The 23,405-nt window shown below is 39.4% G+C and overlaps 1 protein-coding gene across 3 annotated transcripts in view; it reads right to left on the bottom strand.

Moving 5' to 3' along the window:
- The window catches only part of GRB14 (growth factor receptor bound protein 14), a 116,269-nt gene extending 94,341 nt beyond the window's left edge, over positions 1–21,928 (bottom strand). Inside the window, exons 1-2 of one of the 3 annotated variants that reach the window (XM_019457938.2) lie at positions 21,529–21,928; positions 20,118–20,250 (exon numbers count right to left, since the gene is read on the bottom strand). In XM_019457938.2, coding sequence (XP_019313483.1) covers positions 20,118–20,250; positions 21,529–21,719 — 324 coding nt within the window. In that variant the 5' untranslated portion in view covers positions 21,720–21,928. The remainder of the gene's footprint in view (positions 1–20,117; positions 20,251–21,528) is intronic. The other 2 variants (XM_019457932.2, XM_019457953.2) reach the window with 2 other exon arrangements.
- Positions 21,929–23,405: the final 1,477 nt, after the last annotated feature.

The raw sequence follows: 23,405 nt of genomic DNA, 5'->3' as shown, positions 1-23,405 counted from the left end.
ATCAGGAAGGCAGGGCTTAGCTAAGTAATTCTTCAGTTCTACACTGTGTCAAAGTATTCAGCTAGGGCTTAGTCTGGAGGATCCAAGGTTACCTCACTCTCGTGTGTAGCATCTTAGCAAGGATGGTTGTATAGATGGGCTTAATTGAGACTACTGATCAGAGAGGCTACACATAGCTTCTCCAGCATGGTGGTCCCAATAAAGTCATACAAGGCTCATATAAGAAAGATCAGGCTTCCCAAAGAGAGTATTCTAAGAAACAGGTAATGGAAGCTGCCAGTCTCTTAAAACCTTGGACCAGAAACTGTCACAGTGTCACCCCCATTATATTATAAGTCAAATACTCAGACCCCTCCAAGATTCTAGAGGATGAGACAAGAATGTGAAGTGTAGCAAAGAATCTACAGCCATCTTTAATCCATCATAGTCTGTATCTACGAGTTGACACCAGCGGTGACACTCATTACTCTGTCCAAAGTTTCACAGTAGAAACTGAAGATAAAAAAAAGAATAGTCTCTGCCTGCAAAAAAGATTATAATTTGACAAAAATAACGGCAAAGAAGACATTCCATTTCTGTTTAACATAATTCAAGTTGATTTCTTCTATTGTTGCTAATAGAGCATTAATTGGTAAAAGAATGTATGGGAAAATGCCATATAAAACAGAATATCAAATTATAAACAAAAGTATATATGCACTAAGTCTAGAAGGAAAGAGAAAAAGAATTTTAGGATATGGGACTCATTTCCAATTTTTAATCATATAATATGGACGGAATGACATATATCTTCCATTCTTAGGCAAAATATTACAGAATTCTATTCAACAAACAATCTGTAGGAGACATCTGCCAATTCTAGTTTTATAATCAACTAACCCTTCAGCATATCAGACTCTTAATTCTTACAACTAAAAATAAAAACCCAACCTATAAAAGATGGTAGCTAGAGCCACTGTTCAAATAATAATGTGAAAATGTGAAAAGAAACCAGAATTGTTTAAATACATAGTTAAAATATTTTTCTTCATGTAATTAACTTATAAAAACTACCAATCACATGGCCCCTTCTAAAACAGATCATTTGTTTCAACAAATGATACTTCTCTAATAGTCTAAATGAAATAAATTTACGATGCAGAATAGAAAATGTGCAGAACAGGAAAATTCATACTAAAACAATCGGTCACAGGTTCTTTGGGTCATCTAAAGCATGCCCCCTCTGCTGTCTGTATTTAGAACTAACTACAGACAAGAATCTATTTCAACAGCGCCCCCGAGTGTGGTCGACTTGAACAACCACTTTTACAGTCATGGAGCCCTGACAATTCCCATTGCCATAGAGGTTCTTTATTAAACAACAAGCACATCTTTTTAAAAACATTTTTAAAAATTTTTTTGTATAGTCGACATACAATGTTGCATTAGTTTCAGGTGTATAATACAGTGATTCAACATCTCTATCCATTCTGCTATGCATGCTACACCCCTTCCCTCTGGCAATCATCGATTTGTTCCGTGTTTATAGGTCTGATTCTGCTTTTTGTTTGCTTATTCATTTATTTTGTGGGTTTTTTAAGATTCTACTTTTGAGTAAAATCATATGGTATTTGTCTTTCTCAATCTGACTTATTTCACTTCGCATAATACCCTCTAGGTCCATCCATGTTGTCATAAATGGCAAGATCACATTTTCTTTTTATGGCCGCGTAATATTCTACTATATATGATATATACACCACATGTATATATACATCTTCTGTGTCTATTCATCTATTGATGGACATTTAGGTTACTCCCGAATCTTGGCTATTGTAAATAATGCTGCAACAGACTAAAGGGTGCTTATATCTTTTCAAAATAGAAATAGTCTATTTTTAAACGTAATACGAGTTAAAATTCAAGCAAAAACTAAATCTAAACCCAATCCAGATCGACAGAAATAGACTCCCCAGGTGTGAGGCCCAGGAAATCTGTACTTATACCAAATCATCTAGGTATGTGTCATCCCTGCTGAGGTTTGAGAATTGCCACCCTAAAGCATTTTATATAAAAAAACTTTTCTAAGGTTAAAGGGTAATCATATTGCTAAGTGAAGGATTGCTAACTTATTTTTATTAAAAGGAATTTAATTCAATCTCAAAATATCTGAATCATTTTTTAATCTGTTCTTCAAACACCAGTAATCTGTGCACCAATGTTTACAGCCCTGCATTTATTGTAATGATGGACGTCTGACTTGCTGATGGTGATATATCTGGCAGGACAGCTCCACTTCCAAATCTCTGCAGGTGACGTGGCTTCTGTCCAAGGGGAAAAAAAGGTTGAGAAAATACTTTCCTCTCCACTTCATCTACTTTGTCCAATTGTTCGCTAGGCCACAAGGCAGGTTTTTTTACTAACCTAAATCTCAATTAAATCCCAGGCAAGTGTCTGTCAATGAAAATTAATTTAACACCCCAGAGTACAGCTAAGCTCTTTCAGTCAGAATATATCCTGATTTTCAAATGATCCAATTTCCCTGGTAGTTTCTAAAAATCATTCAAAATCCTACAAATTAAAAAATAATAATAGGGATTTCTGACATTTCCTGAAACAATAATAAAAAGGATTTTTGGTATTTCCTGAAAGCAATACATCAATACCACAAGAAAAACGCTGGAGGTAAAGGAAGATTGGAATATATTACGGTTGAGACTCATGTGCAGTTTAAAACTTTTTTAAAATTTTTTTATTGCTTATTATTTTTGAAAGAGAGAGAGACAGAAAGCAAGCAGGGAAGGGTCAGAGAGAGAGGGAGAGACATAATCGGAAGCAGGCTCCAGGCTCTGAGCGCCTAGGACAGAGCCTGACGTGGGGCTCAAATCCACAGACCGTGAGATCATGACCTGGGCTGTAGTCAGCCGCCCAACAGACTGAGCCACCCAGGTGCCCCTCAAGTGCAGTTTAAAACACTCTTTATTACTGTCACAACTCATGTTTCACTGTATAAAAATCTGTGGTACACAAAGGGGGTATTTTATATATACAGTTCTTACATAGAATTCTACCTATCAATTTTTGTTAGGTACTCAGGGCTAGAACTGAAATCTGAAAATTTGGGTTCAAGGGCCGCCTGAGTCGCTCAGTCGGTTGAGCACTGGACTTCGGCTCAGGTCATGATCTCATGGTTCATGGGTTCGAGCCCTGCATCGGGCTCTGTGCTATATCTCAGAGCCTGGAGCCTGCTTCAGATTCTGTGTCTCCCTCTCTCTCTGTTCCTCCCCTACTTGTGCTCTGTTTCTCTGTGTCTCTCTAAAATAAGTAAATAAATGTTTAAAAAAAATTTTTGAAACTGTGGGTTCAAGTCCTGTCTCTGTCATGCACCACAGTATGATTTAACTCTTGATCTCTGACCCTCTTTCCATCTTTAGAACTAAATAAAACTCACTCATATACTTACAACAGCCATTTATAAAAGGATAAAAATTATAACATGTTTGAATGTACCTTGCAAATTGCATCATCACTGAAATAAAGGAAGTTTATATGCACCCTTAGAAACCAGTATAAGAGAAAAGAAGTTGGACTGCCTTACAACTGCATGGACTTCCAGGATACAGTCTTCACAGTTTTGATGAATTGTTTTTCTCAAAGAAGGAAAAAGCATTCCTATATTTAAAGTTTGTGTGATTACCACAATGTTATATACCTGGAAATAAGCTAATCAAGTCTGAGCTAATGCTGAGTGAAAGGAACCTTTGGAACGACGTAGAATTAGTTAGGTTCCATCAAGCACATTGGTGATGCCATATAAGAGTTAGGTCTCAGCAATGCCTACCTCTAGAACTGTACCCTTTAATATTATTCATAGTATGGGCCTGGTCTATTAAAAAACATTCTTTTTGTTTGTTTGTTTTCGAATGTTTTTTAAAGTTAAAAAAAAAAAAAGAAGGAAGGAAGGAAGGAAGGAAGGAAGGAAAAAACGGTTTCCAGGATTCTGTATATCTCACCATCATAGGGCAGTCTGAGTTTAGATCCTGCCTCTGTCACTTCCCAGCTATGTAATTTTGATCAAATATTGTCATATTTCTTAAACCTAAATGTCCTCCACTTTAAGGTGGATATGATGATAGTGTCTACCTCACTGATATATTGGGAAAAGGGGATGTTATAAAACTTACTATCTTCTTAGCACAGCACCTGGTACATAGCAAGAGCTGAATAAATATTACTGATAATACTAATAATCACTAAGTTCTTACTACTTAAGTAAGCCTCTATACTGATAGGGCAAAGGAATTTCTAGAACTGAAGATATCTTGATGTCTAAAGAATAACTGAGAAATGCCTCATGATGCCCTGACGGACAAGATGGAGTAAGGCCGGAATGATAACATAAATTATACAGTTGAGGGGCACCTGAGTGGCTCAGTCAGTTATGCATCCAACTTCGGCTCAGATCATGATCTCACGGCTTGTGAGTCTGAGCCCCGTGTCAGGCTCTGTACCAACAGCTCAGAGCCTGGAGCCTGCTTCAGAATCTGTGTCTCCCTCTCTCTCTCTCTGCCCCTCCCCTGCTCATGCTCTGTCTCTCTCTGTCTCTCAATAATAAACATTAAAAAAAACTTTTTTTTAATTATACAGTTGACCCTTGAATGATGCAGGCATTAGGGACACCAACCCTCCACACAGTCAAAAATCCATGTGCAACTTTTGACTCTCCTAAAACTTAACTACTACTAGCCTTCTGTTAACCACAAGATTTATCTGTAACATAAACAGTTGATGAACACATATTTTATACATGTATTATGTGCTATGAAGCTCACAATAAAGTAAGTTAGAGAAAAGAAAATGTTTTTAAGAAAATCATAAGTAAAAGAAAATACATTTGGGGCGCCTGGGTGGCTCAGTCGATTAAGCGTCCGACTTCAGCTCAGGTCACGATCTCACGGTCCGTGAGTTCGAGCCCCGCATCAGGCTCTGGGCTGATGGCTCAGAGCCTGGAGCCTGCTTCCGATTCTGTGTCTCCCTCTCTCTCTGTCCATCCCCCGTTCATGCTCTGTCTCTTTCTGTCTCAAAAATAAATAAATGTTAAAAAAATTTTTTTTTAAAAAAAGAAAATACATTTGTAGTATTGTATTATATTTATCAAAAAGAAAAAAAAAAAAAAAACCTGGGTGGCTCAGTCAGTTAAGCATCTGTCTTCAGCTCAGGTCATTCATGATCTCACAGTTTGTGAGTTTGAGCCCCATGTCGGGCTCTGTGTTGACAGCTCAGGGCCTGAAGCCTGCTTCAGATTCTGTGTCTCCCTCTCTCTCTGCCTCTCCCCTGCTCGTGCTCTGTCTCTCTCTCTCTCTCTCTCTCTCTCTCTCTCAAAAATAAAAATAAACATTAAAAAAAAAAATCCTTGGGTAAGTTGGACCCACACGGTTCAAGCCCATGTTGTTCAAGAGTAGACTGTATATATACCAAACACAATGACTAGTACAAAGACAATAAATATTGGTTGAATGGTTTAGCAACATGTTAAGAAAACTCAAAGTATTGACTAATCCACTAGTATCATCCTTGAGGGCAGGTTAACGTGGCAAGTTTCACTGTTCATTCTCGAATGAAGATATTATTGTCATCTATTCCGATGTGATATGAAGCAAAGCTGAGAGGGACAATTACTGTAATAAAAGAACACAATTTGATAATATCTTGACATGTTGGGATAATGGATCAAAATTAAGAATTAAATAGGGAAAGGTAAAATCCTACAAAAAATAAAGCAATTAAATTTTATTCTAACAAATTATATACAACTTTGGTTTACGTGCAGTTCATAAGAGGGCATTTGTATAGGGATTTTACTGATCACCAGCAAAATAAACTTATCATCATTAAAAATGCTCAAGGAGACTATATGAATGATCATCTATCAGATATTTTAGAAATGAATCCTACTTTGGGTAAAAGTGCCATCCGAACCATCTATTCAAGTATTTACAGTGGACCTATGATGTGGCAGGCGCAATGCTAAGGTCTGGAAATGCGCTGATGTCCAAGGCAGACTTGGCTCTTGCTGCCACTAGAGAGCTTCCTGGAGAGCAGAACACTGATAAGTAAACAGACTGATAATGCAACAGAACTGACTGGGAGATTTTCTCAAAGCAGGACACCTAACACAGAATAGATAAAGTCAAGAGTTGTTTTTCCAAGAGGACTTTGTAACCAATCAGATGAGGAGAGGAATAGCGAGGGGACTAAGAGCTAAGATTTTTGACTTCTAGTATGAGTAGACTATGCCACTCCCAATGAAGGAAGACACAGAAGGAACATGTTGAAGAGGAAAAGTATTAATTCAGTTTGGAATATGCAAAGTTTGAGATGTCGATAGACTGTATAACTGAAGATATCCAGCAGACAGTCCAGGATAAATAGTCTGGATTTATATGTATATATTGCAGTTGAGGCCATGGGAGGAGATGAGATTACCCAAGCAATAAAATGAAACTAAAAAGAAAACAAAAAGTTCTAGGTTAAAACCCGAAGGAAACCAACACTGAGATCCTACGACAGAGGCCTATAAAAGGTAGAAGTCAAGAAAATTTACAAGAAGTGAAGAGTAGTTAAAAATGCCCCAAACTGCTGGGATATCAAAATAAGCGCTAACGAAGGTCTTCAGAATAGGGTGGTCTTCAGAGACTTCAGTGAGAGCCACTTCCTGCCAAGCTGCTGGAAAGTACAATAGAAAACACACTCAAATGTTTAACAACCCAATCTCCTCAATATTCATGATACAGGTACCAATGAAATCAGAGAAGCTTTAGGGAGAAAGCAGTTTGGTTAGAGAAGTGCTGGGAAGGAAAAGACAGTTGATAACCAATCCTCCTGAGGATTACAAAAAGTCACTTCCCACAACAACTGAAAACAACATTAGTGTTTTTCAAATTTTTCCACCAGAACCACTGAAGGTGCAAAAGAAAGCAACTTACACAGCCCTTGCCATCTCTGGGTAGGCAATGACGCTGAGGTATTAACTTTGTTCTTAAAAATTCACGTAAATTGTGCATTCTGCTCATAAAAACAGGAGGGTTGATTTTAATATAAGAATATTTCCCCCTATTTTCAATTAAAATGATCGTTCCAAAAAGGTGTTCCATGTTTATCATGCAACTTCCCATATGGCCCTCCCACAGTCCTCACACACCCCATATGCATACACGCATCATATACTCCCACTTTGAGAAATATGGAGGAGGTGCTTCATTCCACAAGAGTGACATCCTATGGAAATCTCTGCAGAAAGCATCTGCCAGAGCCCAAGTCCCATGAACTGCTACAAGACCTGTAAACACTTCTTCCTTTCATTTTTTTTTTAAAAATACCCTCTTCAACCTTCAAAGTATGTTTCAGACATCCTGGAATTTGATGGCTACAACAACGTTGAAGGGATTTGAATAATACATCCTCTTCATCTTCCTTAACTAATGAGTCATTTATCAAGTACCCTGTACATGGAGGTTGACCCAATGCCTTCAAATATTTAGTCACTTTTCTCTAAACCTTTCCCATCTATTTCCCAAGGTGCAGACATGGTTTTGTAAAGAGGCCCTTATGCTTTTGGGACAAAGACAGGTTCAGCCTAAATGAGGTCATTAAAACAAAACATCAAGTTCCCAGTGCCCTGAGATTCCAAGCCAATGACCTACAGAGTGTTCCAGCTGATCTTAATTTCCCTGGCACAGCACAGTAAGAGTACTGTAATATAATGCAAAATGTCTCTAAAGAGAAACTAGATACTGGCTCAAGTCTTGCCAATACACAGTTAAATAATACCAAAGTGCTCCTTTCATCTGAATACTGGGCTTCACACACATATGTCACCCTTCCCAAGAATGAAAGTAATCTTCCACTATGAATGTGGGTTGATTGAAAAGCTTTTACTGGACTCAGCCCCATAAAGTATACGTGCTTTTTAACTGGCGCACATGGGCTGGTTGTGACTGAAAACGCTCACAAGGGGACCAAACAGACAAAGAACAGAACTTATTCTGAGCACGGGTAATCCAAATTTAGAATGTGCTAAGAGTGGTAAATCAATACTCAAACGTTTATCCTGATTCAGACCTTGTTAACATCTAACAATATCGGACCCCTCCCAGTTACAAAAGTTCACTTTTCTAAGTTTCCTTGCAAATTCTTTATCCATTATATTAAAGTATTAGTACGTTCCCAAATGTTCCCTCACTCCTTCACTTAATAATAACCACCTCTTCTGTGTCTTCCCCATTCATTAATTCATGAATTTATTCTTTGACCCAGCAAAATTTATTGAAGGCTTATTAAGTGCCAGGCATTGTTCTATCTGCTGGAGACAGAATACATAAAATGAAGTCTCTTACAGGGACTTGTTCTAGTGGGAAAAGACAGAGAATAAACACATATATGTGTGAACATATAAAATGCCAGATGCTAAGTTCCAGAGAGAAAAAGTAAGTTGGGTAAGGGAGAAAAGACAGTGCAGATGTGGTAGAAAGCAATGTCAATCTTTGAATTTCATCTGAGCTAAAAATTCATTCTTTTTTAATGTTTATTTTATTTTTGAGAGACAGACAGAGTGTGAGCGGGGGAGGGGCAGAGAGAGAGGGACACATAATCCAAAACAGGCTCCACGTTCTTAGGTGTCAGCACAGAGCCCGACACGGGACTCAAACCCGTGAACAGTGAGATCATGACCTGAGCCAAAGTCAGATGCTCAACCAACTGAGCCACCCCGGGGCCCCTAAAATTCATTTTTAATGATACATCATCCAATAAATCAATTAGGGCTTTTATAATGTAACTGAAAACAATGAATTGAAAACTATCGGACTTGAAAAAGATTCATTATTAATCAGATTCATTCACTTTCTCAATTTCTAAATAGTTTATCAATCAATGAGATTACCCAAGATTAATGATATGTTACTTTCTCACTTAAATTGTTAAAACTAATATACTCAGAAAAATTTGGGAGGAAAGTGCTAATTTTATTACACCTTGGCCAATCAAACATAACAGTGAGGCTTTTGCATGACTTCTTTCCAGTTTTTTAAATAAAAATGCCATTATCTTATAATGTGCTTTAAATACATTTTCATCAAAAGTTTAGGGCTGTAAATTTAGTTTATTCAATTTAAGGAAAATGTCAACCATATAATTGGAAAAGATAGTCGTCACTCTCAAATCAGTCAGCCAAATCAGACTTATATTCTATCAGATAAAATCCAACTTTATTTTTCAACTCAAATAAAGGTATCAATATGCATTCTGAGAAAAAAATATTAAAAAAACACTGAAAATTAATTATAGATTATATCTTATAAAAGAAATAGCTGAATACAGTCAAAATTAAAATATAGAACTAAGAGCTCTAAGTGTATGATAAAGTGCTAAGAACATGGAATTCTCTGGTAATTGTGTTAAGTGTACATTCTGCCTTTTTAGCTTTGGGATGTAATTAAATAAAAACAGGTATAAAATTAGCAATAGCTCCATTAATTGTAATACTCATCATGATAAATATTTCTTATGATTTTAGTGAAAACAAATGATGTATATACACTAAAAAATTAGTCTGACAGCCAGTGTATTTGTTATTAAAAGAAAGTGGAAAATATTCAAGTATTTTATGATAGAGGCACCTGTGTGGCTCAGTTGGGTGAGGGACCAACTCTTGGTTTTGGTTCGTGATCTCTCACCATGTGTGGGATCAAGCGCAAAGCCTGCTTGGGATTCCCTCTCTCCCTCCCTCTCTCTCTCTCTCTCTCTCTCTCTCTCTCTCTCTCTCTCAAAATAAATGAACTTTTTAAAAAAATGCTTGAAAATAAAAAAGTGAAAATTGTTATCAGTCCCATCACACAATCATATATCTGAATTCAGAACATTTCACCACTACCCCAATTCCTCATTACCCACCATGTCTCTCCTTAACAGAAATTGATTTAAGACACAAAAAGGCAGGAGCTCTTTCTGATTTGTGGTGCTTTGATTAATCATTAAAGGAAGCTTTCCCTATGTGTGATGCCCTGGAGGTTTACATGCCCCAGGGTAATACACCAGGTGAAAATGTTATTATGAACACAGGTGGGTTCTCAGAAAGGTAAGTTTTAAGAAGTACATATGGAAGATGAGGATCCAGTAACTAATTCTCTTGACTCTATGAGTTTGCACATCCCTTGGTAAATTTTATACATTCAAGGGGTACATGTCTCTTCATTTCTACATCATGAGCACTGGCCCAAGTCATCCACCAGTGATATAAATGTTAATAATTAAAACATCTGCTAATACCTACTACCCCTTGTTCTGACAGACTCATATTATAAGCCAAATTGGTATTTCCACTTAATTTTTTCTAACATGGGCATTTTTAACACACAGTAAGCTGGAAGAAAGTATACTGCAATCCACCAAATACTTTTTACTTACAATCTCATTAAATAAGAATAATGTACCAAATCAGAAATATATCCATAAATTTTGTTACATATGACCAAAATTTCCTATGTGTAACTATTAACAGAATTAGAAAATTTTTTAAATTTGATGAAGAGGAGGAAGATAATCGATCACCACTAGAATAAATACGTCAAATACAATTTGTTAAAATTTATTTGAACTATTTGTCTTTAATAATCCATTTACTCATTGGTTCTTTTAATGAAAGAACCCAAGAACTAGGAATGTAAGATATTCCATCTGGAAGGAAAAACAATAAATAATTAGACCAAATAGATAAATGCAACAATTCATATTATGTTAAGTAAAGCCAATGAAATGCACTGGAAAATGTGGTGGCGTGGTGGGGGAAAATAAAATAAAAAAACAAGTGTGAAGGAACACTTTAGATAGTCCAGTCAAAAAGGCCTCCTTGATAAGTCATTTTATATTGAGACCTACCTAAAGAATAAAGAGGAGTCAGCTATGTAAAGAGCCAGGAAGAGAGGTTCCAAGCAGAAAAAAACAGTAAGGTCAAAGACTCTGAGGTAGAATAAAAGATGCCATATTCACAAACAGGTAGGAAGGCCCCTGTGCCGTGGCCGCAATATAATCAACAAAATGTAGAATGCAGATGAGATTTAAGAAGTAGACAGAAGTCAAATCATGTAGAATCCTGTAGGCCAAGGTACAAAATTGAATTTCATGCTAATCTATCACAAAGTTTTCAATCAGGCAGTGACATGATGTGATCTACATTTTTTTGAGAGAGAGAGAGAGAGAGAGAGAGAGCGTGCAGGGGAGGGGGCAGAAGAGGTGGGGGAGTAGGAGAGGGAGAGGGAGAGAGAGACCTAAGCAAACTCCATACTCAGCGTGGAGCCTGACACGGGACTCAATTCTACAACCCCGGGATCATGACCTGAACCAAAATCAAGAGTCAGACGTTAACCAACTGAGCCACCCAGGTGCCCCAGTGTGATCCACATTTCTAAGAGATCACTTCTAACAAATGCATGAAGAATGTACCCAGATAGACTAAAATAGAAGCACAAAGGCCCTTTATGAGCCTCCAGTATGTGAGAAGACAGTGGCTGAAGCTGGGATGGCAATAGTGAAGATGGAAAAAAGTTAATGGATTCAAGTATATTTTGGGAAATATGTAGCAGTACTTGACATAAGACCAGAAAGAGGTCTCCTTGATTTTGGCTTGAGCAACCAAATGGATTACTTGAGGGCGGAGCAAGAGGAACCTGGAGAAGGACTTAAAGGTTATGCACCTCAACCCTTCAAGCCAAGCAGAACCAGGTACATTGGACCTATGCCACCCTCAAATGTTTCGCATCTCATTTCATATCCTTATTTCTAAGTTTCAATATAACTTCACCACCTAACTTGGCGCCTCTCAGATATGGCCCCTTCTGACTCTGTTTCTACTATTTGGACCTTGACTTTGATGTGCAATTTCCAGTTTAGCTGGTGGCTCCTGTGCTCCTTGTCGCATGACACCCAATGTGCTCTATATCACAGGAGGTGTGGTGACCATGTGGGAAGATCTGAACAAAGGCTGACGGGAAACTTCTGGGGCCAGTGGCACCAAAGGAACCTCCTAAGACTCCTGTATCTACTACAAGGAGTCATCCTGTACTTTAAGAGCCACCAGAATCATTTGCTCTAGGAATAGAATAAAAGGGTAGCACTCACAAAGCCCAGAAAGTATGGGCAATAGGCTTATATCACATCACTGAGCAGCAGCAGGATATTATTAAAAACTAGGTTTGCAGGTTTCTGGTCCAATATTTTTAATCATGTCATACTGTCTCCTATCTTTCCACAGAAACAATATTAAAAATGGCACCCAGGATGCTGTAAATGTACCATACTCTGGAACTATTATGGGTTAAAAATTTTTACTGACTCCCTAACAACCTCACCACCACATGTAACATTACATCTACAGACAAATATATGTGAATAAACAGCCCACTTATAAATGAGCTTTTGGAATAGGTACATGCATTGGTAAACTAGTTAAGAATAGTTAATCCTCCCAGGGCACCTGGCTGCTCAGTTGGTAGAGCATGCAACTCGTGATCTTGGGGTTTAAGTTTGAGCCCCACATTGGGTGTAGCGATTACTTCAAAATAAAATCTTTTAAAAAAAAAAGAATACTAATATTCCTATTTATGTTTATTTTCTCTGTGGCTTTGAAAAAATGCTAAATGAGTGGAGCCAAAGGGAAGGAAAAGAAGTAAAAGATGCTCTCCCTATATCAGTTCTCCTACTTCTCTCCTAAATTGATTCTGAAAGGCTCCCTTGCCTTGGTAAAGACTTGTGGCCATTTCCGGGTTCTCCACTGAGCTATCCCTTAAACGGAGTGCCAAAAGGACAATGCCCAAGTCTGCCTATCCCTGCTCAAATACACATCAGTGTATTCTTACACAATGGAATTTCTCACTTTTCTATATAAGCTGACATGTTTAAAAGCAACATCCACAAGACTGCAGAAAGCTCTTTTATATTAATTAAGATCCACATTTATATTGAACCATGAATGGCTCCAATTTTCCTTCTGTTGACAGAACATAATATATGCCCCTAGGGAAAAATAAACCAGAAGCTGAGCTTTCAGAGAAGTGAAAAATAAGACCCATATTGCAGATAAAGGTTGGATTGCAAATGTACCCTGCAATTTCACCAAAAATTAGAGGCAACCTTCAAACTGGAAATAAAACCTTGACAAGCAGATCTGCTAGGAGATTTAAGTTTTAAAATAGGAAGAGACAGCTGTCTTCTGTTATAAATGAAAGTAACTAGCATGAAGTAGGGAGAATCCTGTGTCGGTAGCTCCTGTCATCAGAGGCTAAAATGCAAGCACAAGACAATGGCCAAGCAAGATAAGCATAACTCAAGGGTGGCATGAACTGAAACCACGGTCAAATAAATATGCTTCAACTGAATTAAGTGAACTGAAGGAAAGAAGCAGACACTGTAAATTGTCTAGGTCAGTTAGCCAAATGAACTGGTAAATCACCATATATCATAAGGATACAGTAAGAATTTGATTTTGTGTCCACTGTTTTTTTGTTTGAGGTCTTGTTTTCCCTGGGGCACTAGCTGTCCACTGTTTTTCTCCCACCTTCATATGCCATACCCATTGAAGCTGGACTTCTTGCCCACAAAACTGTTCCCACAAACTGCTGAGCAGTGGTCCACGTTCTTGTGTCCCTTTGGCCACAGCTGACTGAATAAAGAGCTGGGCACACTGGGCTAACAGCTTTCTCCAGATGTAGACTCTAGTCACTTACCAAGTGCTAAACCACAAATGGGAGGAAAGATTTATTCCAAAGAGATGGCCATTTGGGGCCATGTGCTCTGATGTGCCATCAAGACAAGCAAGATTGCAGAGAAATGTGAGAGGAAATGGACATAGAAGAAGCAGAGGTTATGTGCTGTATTTGTGGAAGAACAGAAGAGAGAGAATGGAGAAAGTGTCTGCCTTGATTTTTGCTGACTTTCTACTCCCCGATTCTGATCTCTCATGAGATCAGTGAACTTTTGGCCTGCAGATACTATAACATAACCTTTCAGGCTAGTTCATGTGAGGTTGTTTCCTCCAAACAATCAATACCTGGATAAAATAACAACTAAAGTCCATTTGTAATATTCCTACTTTTTCTCAACTAAATGAAATTGTCCACAATTTTGAAAGGTCAGATTGCCCGACAGTCTAAAAGTGACAGGGAATAAGAATACCTGTGATTTTCCAAATATATGTCAAAGAGAAGAAAAAAAAAAGTCAAATCCTTATGTCCTTCACCAGGACATTATTATTCAGTGGGTTTTATAAAAGGCCTGAGTATCAACATTTTTAACAAGCATCCCTGCTGATTCTGAGGAAGGTGGTCCAGTGACTACCCTTTGAGAAGCACTGCTCTAAAGCCTGCTTCAGATTTGCTACAAAGATCTGTATACTTTCAAATTCCTCCCAAGAAAAATGATATTCATCAAGTGCCAACATTCAGAAGTAGCAAATTGCTGTTGGAAAGACATATTTGCTTGAAACCCTAATAGGAGCAAGTATTGTTTCTATTATTTTTTTCTGCATATAGAAGATATTTGCATTTCATTTCACATTAAATGGGATTTTGTAAAATGGCCTGGGGGTACCTAAATACGACTTATGATGCTGTTTCCATCTGAAAATGAATTTAAATTTCCAAAGAGCTAATTTAAGGACTTTTGAAATATAACCAGTTTATAATTTGGAGATTTCATGTGTCATTCCAACTGAGACAATTAGATTATGAATGGTTTTAAATGATACCAAGGAATTATTGTTATTTTTGTTAGCGAATGATGGCATTTTGATTATATAGAAAATGTACTTTTCAGAGATGCATACAAAACTAGGTGGGGATTCAATGAGAGGATGTTCAGGATTTATAACAAAGACGATAAAAAATTCAAAAAGAAATAGATGAAGTAAATGAAGCAAAATCTTTATAATTACTGAAAGTGGAAAATGGGAATATGAGAGTATAACTTATTGCTCTCTACTTCCGTGAATATTGGAGAAATGAGTATAGAAGAGTGTGGTTAATGTAGCAGGCACACCAAGATTCCTACAGAACTATGCAAATTGGGTTAATTACTCGCATCACAAAGGAGTGACATCAGAGACCCTATAATTTGGGGAGAGATGAACTTGTCTTTTGATAGTCCCTGATATGAGAGAGAAAAAAGAAATCAAAGGCAGAACACATGGAAAAGTAATTTCTTAATTATTTGAAAGATATTTTTTCTTTTTCTCAGATGTACAAAAAGGCTTAACTCAATACAGAATAGATCAGAAACAGTTTGGTAAGGTGCAAAAACATTCACAACCAATATTATTTTTGATCTCCCTTTATTTCAACTGTGGGAGCATGGGCAAATCATTTCTGGTTTTTGCACTTTTTAAAAAATCATAAAATGTGGATATCAGACCACTTCTTGGCACTCTTCTGTGGACTGTAAACTACATACAAAAGCTGGTTATTAGTAATACCAATAAATCCTAGTTGGTGATAAGCCAATTATTTGATCATATCAAGTAAGACGGAGAAGAAAGCTAGAGGATAAAAGCATAAAGAAATAGTTGAAGAAGGAAAAAACAAATATCTAGGTCCTTAAATTTGTATTAACCAATGGTACCGTCACCCCTGCTCTGGTATTATGAGCGATTATAACCAACAACACTGGCATGTTTATTCCTTGTGCTACTCTTATGGTCCTCGACTTCTGCGGAAATTGTGCCTTCCTAAAAAAAGACCCTTTAAGGCCTCAAGAAATGCAATTGTTGGTCCTTGCTGTGTACTATGAGCCACACAGCATTTCTAGCCTCAATTTACTAATCTGTCCACTAGATGATCTCAAAGTTCTCTTCCAGCTCAAACATTCCATAACACAGTTTTTCATAGGTGTCTTTTTATCTTTAAAATCTTCAGATACTTTATGTTGAATAAGTTATACTACAAAGTCCTGGGAAGCAATTAACCAGGCCTGCTACACAAGCTGAGTTTGAGCAGAAAAATTACCTGACAGTAGACAAACCCAAGACAAGAACTAATTTTTCTGTAAGGGCTAATGATCTCTTATTATTTCCCTTTCTACAAACAGTAAGTGCTAAGGGATGATTTCCTGGTAAATTTCAATCAGAAATAGAAGAGGGCGCCTGGGTGGCTCAGTCAGTTAAGCCTCTGACACTTGATTTAGGCCAAGGTCATGATCTCACAGTTCAGGGGATCCAGCTCCACGTCAGGCTCTGTACTGACAGCATGGAACTTGTTTGGGATTCTCACTCCCTCTCTCTCTGCCCCTCCCCCACTCATGTACACGTGTGTGCGTGCATGCTCTCTCTCTCTCAAAATAAATAAATACACAGGGGCGCCTGGGTAGCTCAGTCGGTTGAGCGTCTGACTTCGGCTCAGGTCATGATCTCATAGCTCATGAGTTCAAGCCCCGCATCGGGCTCTGTGCTGACAACTCAGAGCCTGGAGCCTGATTCAGATTCTGTGTCTGCCTCTCTCTCTCTGCCTCTCCCCCGCTCATGCTCACTCTCTCTCTCTCTCTCTCTCTCCCAAAAATAAATAGATGTTTAAAAAAATTAATAAATAAATAAGTATACATTAAAAAAAGAAATAGAAGAAAAAGAGAAATTTAAACCATAAGTTAAGTCACTTTTAATATAAAGTTTAAATTACAAGTAATTTTTCTTTCTAGACTATGTATATAAAGGAATCTGCTTTATTGATAAACACAAGGAAATATGTCCAGGCAATATATCTGAACAGCATTATAAGAAGGAGAGAGAATAAAGAATCCACATTCTATCTCATTCCAGCTCTTATTTTACAATAAAAATACTGAAAGCCTACAGTATTGTATACCTTGAGACATTTTATTACCAAACAGAGATAAAGCATATCCTATTTGGGCTTCAATACACTTTACCACTTATGCATTATGTAGGTGTCTCAAATTGTTAAAAAAAAGAGTATATATATATATGTGTACACACACACACACATATATATACACATATATATGTGTATACACACACACACATATATATGTGTATACACACACACACATATATATATATATATATACACACACACACATATATATATATATATGTGTATATATATAGTGTGTAAAATGATTTTTGACTCTGGTTTTGAAAGACCACATGAAATTTAACATTTCTAGTCTAGATTCTTTCAAACTTTCTGGTCAATTATTCGTAAGTAACAAGTGCAATCCTTCACTTTTTCTACAGGGAGAAAAGAATTGCTAAAATGACTGGCAAGGGTAAGCCAAACAAATGAAAGAGAAAATATTAAGAGAAGAGACCCAGGGCTCCTGCAATGTGTCAACCGTAAATAACAGTCAATGGAAACCTACCACATCCAGTCATTTACATCACCTCAAGTGAAGGTCAGAGATAATCGGGCCAGAAATACCATCTAGTAAAAGGGTAATGTGTGTCACAAAGATACTGAGCTTGGGGAATTACTGACATAGAGTCATCTGTTCCCAAAGCAACACTCAGTCCAAAGAACTGAGCATATACAAAGGAATAAAAACAAAGGATCCGTTTTAAATGCAAAGCGTAGGTGGAAAACATAAAAGAATGTAAAAAGAAACCTTCCTCTTCCCCAACTTTGGGACATCCTTCTCTTCAGAGAGATCCCAACCCTTGAGCAAAGGAAGAGATCAGCATGCTGGGCCCTTCTCAGGTGGGAACACCTCTCTGGGACTGGTCTCCAGGAGTCGGGCCAGAACGCTCTGTTCATGAAACAGCACAGCTGTCTGTGTGGGTGCAGTGCTCTCTCAGAAGGTCACTGTGGAAACAGGACACAAGGCCAGAGCAGGAAACCAGCCGGAGTCAATAGTCACATAGCACCCTTTTCCCATTTTGCAATTTGCTAAACCTGATCCAAAAAAATGTTGTCATTCACCAAGACAAGATGTCTTACCCTACAATGATAACTGCATACTTAGGGCACACCCTGACCTGACCCTAACACCTGTACCCATGCTCTCTTTTTTTTCTCCCTCTATTAATATATTTCCTCTTTATTCAAAACAAACTTTGCCCCATCAACATCTCTCAGACACAGGCATTCTCCCAGCATTAATTCTCAAAATTAAAGTGAGAGTAAGCCCAGACCTCTCCCTCTCTATTCCCCTTCTTCTGTTCAACTCCAAAGTCATGACCCAACCTCAAATCCAAGCCCCATCATGGTAAACACCCTTTGCATGGCATTTTTGCTTAGCTCAGTCCCCCAGGGCCTAGATTGGTGCAAGAAACACAGAGGGCCCTCTATTAATAGGGAAATAACCTATCAAATTCCCTAGCTGACTATTATGTCACCATCGGGCATTTCCTTTTCCCATTCTGGATCCCACAGGCAATCCAGAATCAATTTTTCCACCATCACGACACACGGTCAAATCTATCACCCATCTTCTGATCTTATATCCTGACCTGAAAGCCAAGCTTTTAAAAGGCCCAGACATTTCGGGGGGGGGGGGGGCTGTTTTTCTCTTGGGCTCTGACTTTAAAACTCACCCTGATAATAAAGCTCTCGAGAATCTCCTCCGTGTTCATCTCCTCATCCAAAGTCACAGTCCCGCCCACTTAAGGACTTGCCTCCCCCATCAAAGTCTCTAATTGAGAACATACCTCTGCTCCGGGAATATTTACTCCCACTTTCTCCAGTCCTTTTCCAAAAAGCACATGCACCAATTAAACTTCAAACCGCCCCCATCAAAAAAAAAATTATATATATATATATATATATATATATATATATATACCTTGTTATACCAGACTTCCATCAAAACCCAACAGTCCATGGAAAGCTTCCATACTGTCTCTATTATCGCTTTATGTTATCAAGAGCTCATCTATTTCCTAGGGTATTTCCTCCACTCCTAAAACTGTAAACATGCATTACTGAACCCATCACAGGAAGTAAAAGTGCAGAAAAAAAGGAAAGAGAACAACAGATGCAGGGAAATGGTCAACTGTCTTTTCCCCACTTACTATCCGTCTCCTCACTGCAAACATCTGACTGTTTAAATTTATTGCTTCTATCCTCGCAAGAACAAGGTACATTTTGCCTAGTGAAACCTCTCTTTGTTTTGCTAATTCAAAATTGGGAGGGAGTATATTAAGAAGAGACGGGATTATTCTAGGAAACATTGATTTTTTTTTTTTCCAAATGTATAGTCATTAAGGATCTCTCTCCATAGTTGTTTGGTCCTGGAAATCTAATTTGCCTAAGTCAGTCTCAAACTAGAAACTAAAAAGGAAAGCAAAATCATATAAAATAAAGTCCATCTTCTGGGGCGCCTGGGTGGTTCAATCGGTTAAGCGTCCGACTAAGGTCCAGTGTCGTTCTTGGGTTCGAGCCCTGCGTAGGGCTCTGTGCTGACAGCTCAGAGCCTAGAGCCTGCTTTGGATTCTGCATCTCCTTCTCTCTCTGCCCCTCCCCTGCTCGTGCTCTGTGTGTGTCTCTCTCTCTCAAAAATAAACAAACATTAAAATAAATAAGTAAATAAAAAATAAAGTCCATCGTCTAATTATCACTAAGAAGTCATCATCTGCCTTCTGCACCCAGAAGCCTCCAAACTGAGGAGTTCACTGGTTCACTGAGGAGTCCACAGATTCACTATCCCACTCTCCTTTAGTAAGTGAGGTTGCATGGGTTGCAAATTGGAAGATTATGGAAGGTATTAAAGAAATCAACCAATCTGTTTCTTACCCCAATACCATTGCCTTCCTCCAATTTGACTAAAAATTGATAATCTATCATCATATATAACTCTCCCCAGCTACCCTGTAAATAATAACAGCTCCCAGACTCTGTACTTTATATATATTCTCTCATTTAACCCATCCTAAAAGCTTAGTAGGTAACTTTTAACATTCCCATTATATAGCTGTGAAAACTAAGGCCTTAAAGGAAAATGATGCCAAAAACTTTGTCAGCCAATAGTCATTTAAAATAGACCATACTAATCCTTTGTTAATATTACAAATTACTGAATACCTTAAAAACTGTATGGATTTAGAGCTCCTAAGATTTTTGAATTAAACATTTTAAAATGCATACCTGTTTTTTCCTTGAATTTGCTTTGGGAAACAGGCCTGCTGACAACACAGATGTAAATGGAGAACAGCATAGCTCAGGAAAAGGGTTTGGAATAGATGGCATTTCCAGAACATCAAGATCTTTCTTTTTTCTCCTACACCAAGAGAACATAGGATGTAATTTACATAAAGCGGAATGAATGTAAAATTTAATTGCTGACAGGATTAAGAAGTTAAGGCCAACATGTACCACTCTGTGATAACACTAATATTATATAAAATGTACAGCAAAGATCTGTGATGTACTTTCTGTGGGTCAAAATAAAATATGTTAATTGATATAAATGAATTTTCTATAGTATTCCTATCTTTTTTTTTTTTTTTTTTTGGCCTTAAAAAAAAATTACCAGGCATAGAAAGCCTATTTCCAGCACTTTTGATAATTTTCCTGAGGCTGAAATACTATATAATTATTGATGCAAAAACCATCCTGAGAAGTTAGACATTTTTATGCATCCATTAAATTGACCAAGTCTACAAACATTTAGTGAATTCATCCCTATGCTATTTCACTAATCACTTTTGGAAGTTATGGTTTATTAATTATAGCTGTGGTTCATCTCACTTCAAATTTCATTCACAATGTTGCCCACACACAGTCTGTTGATTTTTCAAGTGCTTATAGATACTAAACCGCAAGGCAGTGTTTTTGAAGAGGTAAGTGAATAGAACTTGCTAGTATAAATGTACTCTAGTCCACTGCGGAGTAATTTTAACTTCAGTGAAGTTGAAGCACTTTGAAAATCTGGGGGGAGAAGTACCATTTAAATGTATGAATATAAAGGACTACAGATTTTTGTATTGTTGCAGTCTTTTTCTTTCCTAAAGTATGTGCAAAACTGTGAACTCTAAAGGCACTTAGTGCTGAATGCTATGGAGATTGGGAAACCTTTTAAAGCCTCTATTCTTTCCTGCTGAACAGCAAGACTGCTCAAATGTCAATCCGTGCTTTGCCTCTCCAGGGTCGCTGTAAGATTCTATGTGGGAGGTGAATTCATTTATGCTCCGATTTTTTAAACACGTAAAATAAAAAGGATTAGGGGTTTGTTTGTTTGTTTGTTTGTTTTGCTTTCAGTGCAGGGCCACGAAGAAAGGAAGTGGGGTGGCCAGCCTGGCCTCCTAGTTCACACCGATGGGCAGAGGTGAGAGAGACCAGGAGCTCTCAATGAAACGGTGATGCTATTTATAAGGCGCTGGGAGATCGCAATGTCCTGCCGAGCCGGTAGAAGCCAGCTTAAAGGGAATTGTCTTCAGAGACTTTCACAAACTTGGCCCAGCTCTGGGCACATGGCTCACCCCCTAGGACCGCCTCCTCAGCCCCTCGCCGGCTGCCAACCCAGGACACTCCCCCGCGCCCTCGGAGGGCTGCCTACCTGTCTGCAGCACAGCCGCGGGTCCCGTCCGGAGGGGGCAGGAGCGCCCGCGCTTGCAACCAGGGGGCAGGCGCCAGGTCGCGGGCGTCGCCCCTCCCCTGGGCAGCGCCGCACACCTGGGCGGTCAGCGGCGAGTCCCGGGCAGCCGCCCTACCCGCGGCGCTCTGCCCATCTTGCAGGGAAGTGGTCATTGTCGTCGGCCGGGGGTCTCGGGTGTCACGGGAGACCCGGCGCTGGGGGAGAGGGAGGCCAGGCGGCGGGAGGCGAGGCGGCTGCTTGGCAGCCCGAGCGCGCTGCAGGTGCGGTGGCCTCGCCGCCTGCGCTCCGGGCCCGGGCGGCTCAGACGCGCGGCCGAGCAGTCGGCGAGGCGGCGGGGGAGGGGAGGGGGCGGAGGAGGAGGGTGGGGAGAGGGGAGGAGCGGCCGATGGGTGGGGGCCGCGGGCGGCGGGGCGAGGCGCGGAGGGGGCGGGGAGGGCGCCGGGCGCCGGGCGGGCCCCGCACCCGGTCCGGGACGCTCCGGGGCGCTGGCGGAGGTCCCGCGGCCCGCACTCGGCCCTCGGCTGCCCGCGCGCGAGGCCCGGCCGCCACCTCCCCAGGTGGGCGCCCGAGCGCAAGGCTGAGCCCAGGGTCAGGGCGGGCCCGCGCCGCTGGAGGCGGGGACCCATGTGAGCCGGCGCTCCCGCGGGGCTTGCCCGGCGGAGCGCAGGCGGGGCCGGGGTCTGGGAGGCGCTGACCCCCAGACCCTTCCTTTCTTCCTGCTCTGAGATCACCTAAGCTGTAGCTGGGCCGCCATGACAGGCCCCACCGTGCCAGGAGGCCAGGGGCCATGGGGCTAGGTTTGCCCCAGTCCTTCCCCCACGTGCCTGTCTTCCACTCCTGCAGCCCTAGACGGGGCGGGGGGAGAGGGGTGGCTGAGGGAGCAGAGAGTACAGTCGGCGCAGCAAAGGAAACTACTGAGGTGTTTGAGAATTCTTAGTAAGGCATGGATAATCTTGAGGGTGTCTTGGGAATTAGAAAAAAATATTAATTTTCTTTTAATAAGAGCAGCCCTCGGTTTCTGAGTCTCCCCTCTGCCTTGTCCTAGTCCACCTTCGCGACAGCTTCACGAATTCGATGTTTACCCCATTTTACAGGTAAGGAAGGTGGGGCTCAATAGCTTGTGCAACATAACGCTAAAAATCGGTGCAGTTAAGCTTCGAACTCAGAAGATCCCTTCTCAAAAACCCAGACTATGCGAAATGGTACAGTAGTGCCCCCTTCTGTGATTTAGCTTTCCTTCCTTTCAGTTACCTGTGGCCAGCCTCCCTCTAGAACAGATGACCATCCTTTTGTGATAGAGTCAGAAAGTAGCTTCCTCTCAACGCTCATTCACCTCGCTTCATCTCGTCAGGTAGGCATTTTAACATCTCGCATCATCACAGGAAGAAGGGTGAATACAGTACAATAAGATATTTTGAGAGAGGCTACATTTACATAACCTTTATTATAGTATATTGTTATAATCGTTCTATTTTATTATTAGTTATGATTGCTATTCTCTTACTGTGCCTAATTTATAAATTAAAATTTGTCATCAGTATGTATGTATAGGAAAAAACATAGTATATACAGTGTATAATATATGCATATAATATGTATTATATAACATACATATATGTATATAATGTATAATACATAATATATATATATTTATATTTTAAATATAATACATTATATTATATACCTAATTAGTATAGGTGATTCATGGTGGTATTACCCATGATTTCAGGTATCCACTGGAAGTCTTGAAACATATTTCTGCCATTAAGGGTGGACTATTGTAATTACATTAGGCTCACCCTCTGAAATTTAGCAATCCTATTCTGAAATTCTGGGTG

Source organism: Panthera pardus, unplaced genomic scaffold, assembly GCF_024362965.1.
Source record: "Panthera pardus isolate Hobbes unplaced genomic scaffold, ASM2436296v1 HiC_scaffold_10, whole genome shotgun sequence".
In the NCBI taxonomy this organism is placed as follows: Eukaryota; Metazoa; Chordata; class Mammalia; order Carnivora; family Felidae; genus Panthera; species Panthera pardus.
Note: the sequence above shows the minus strand (reverse complement) of the source record. Positions and strands in the feature narration are given on the sequence as shown.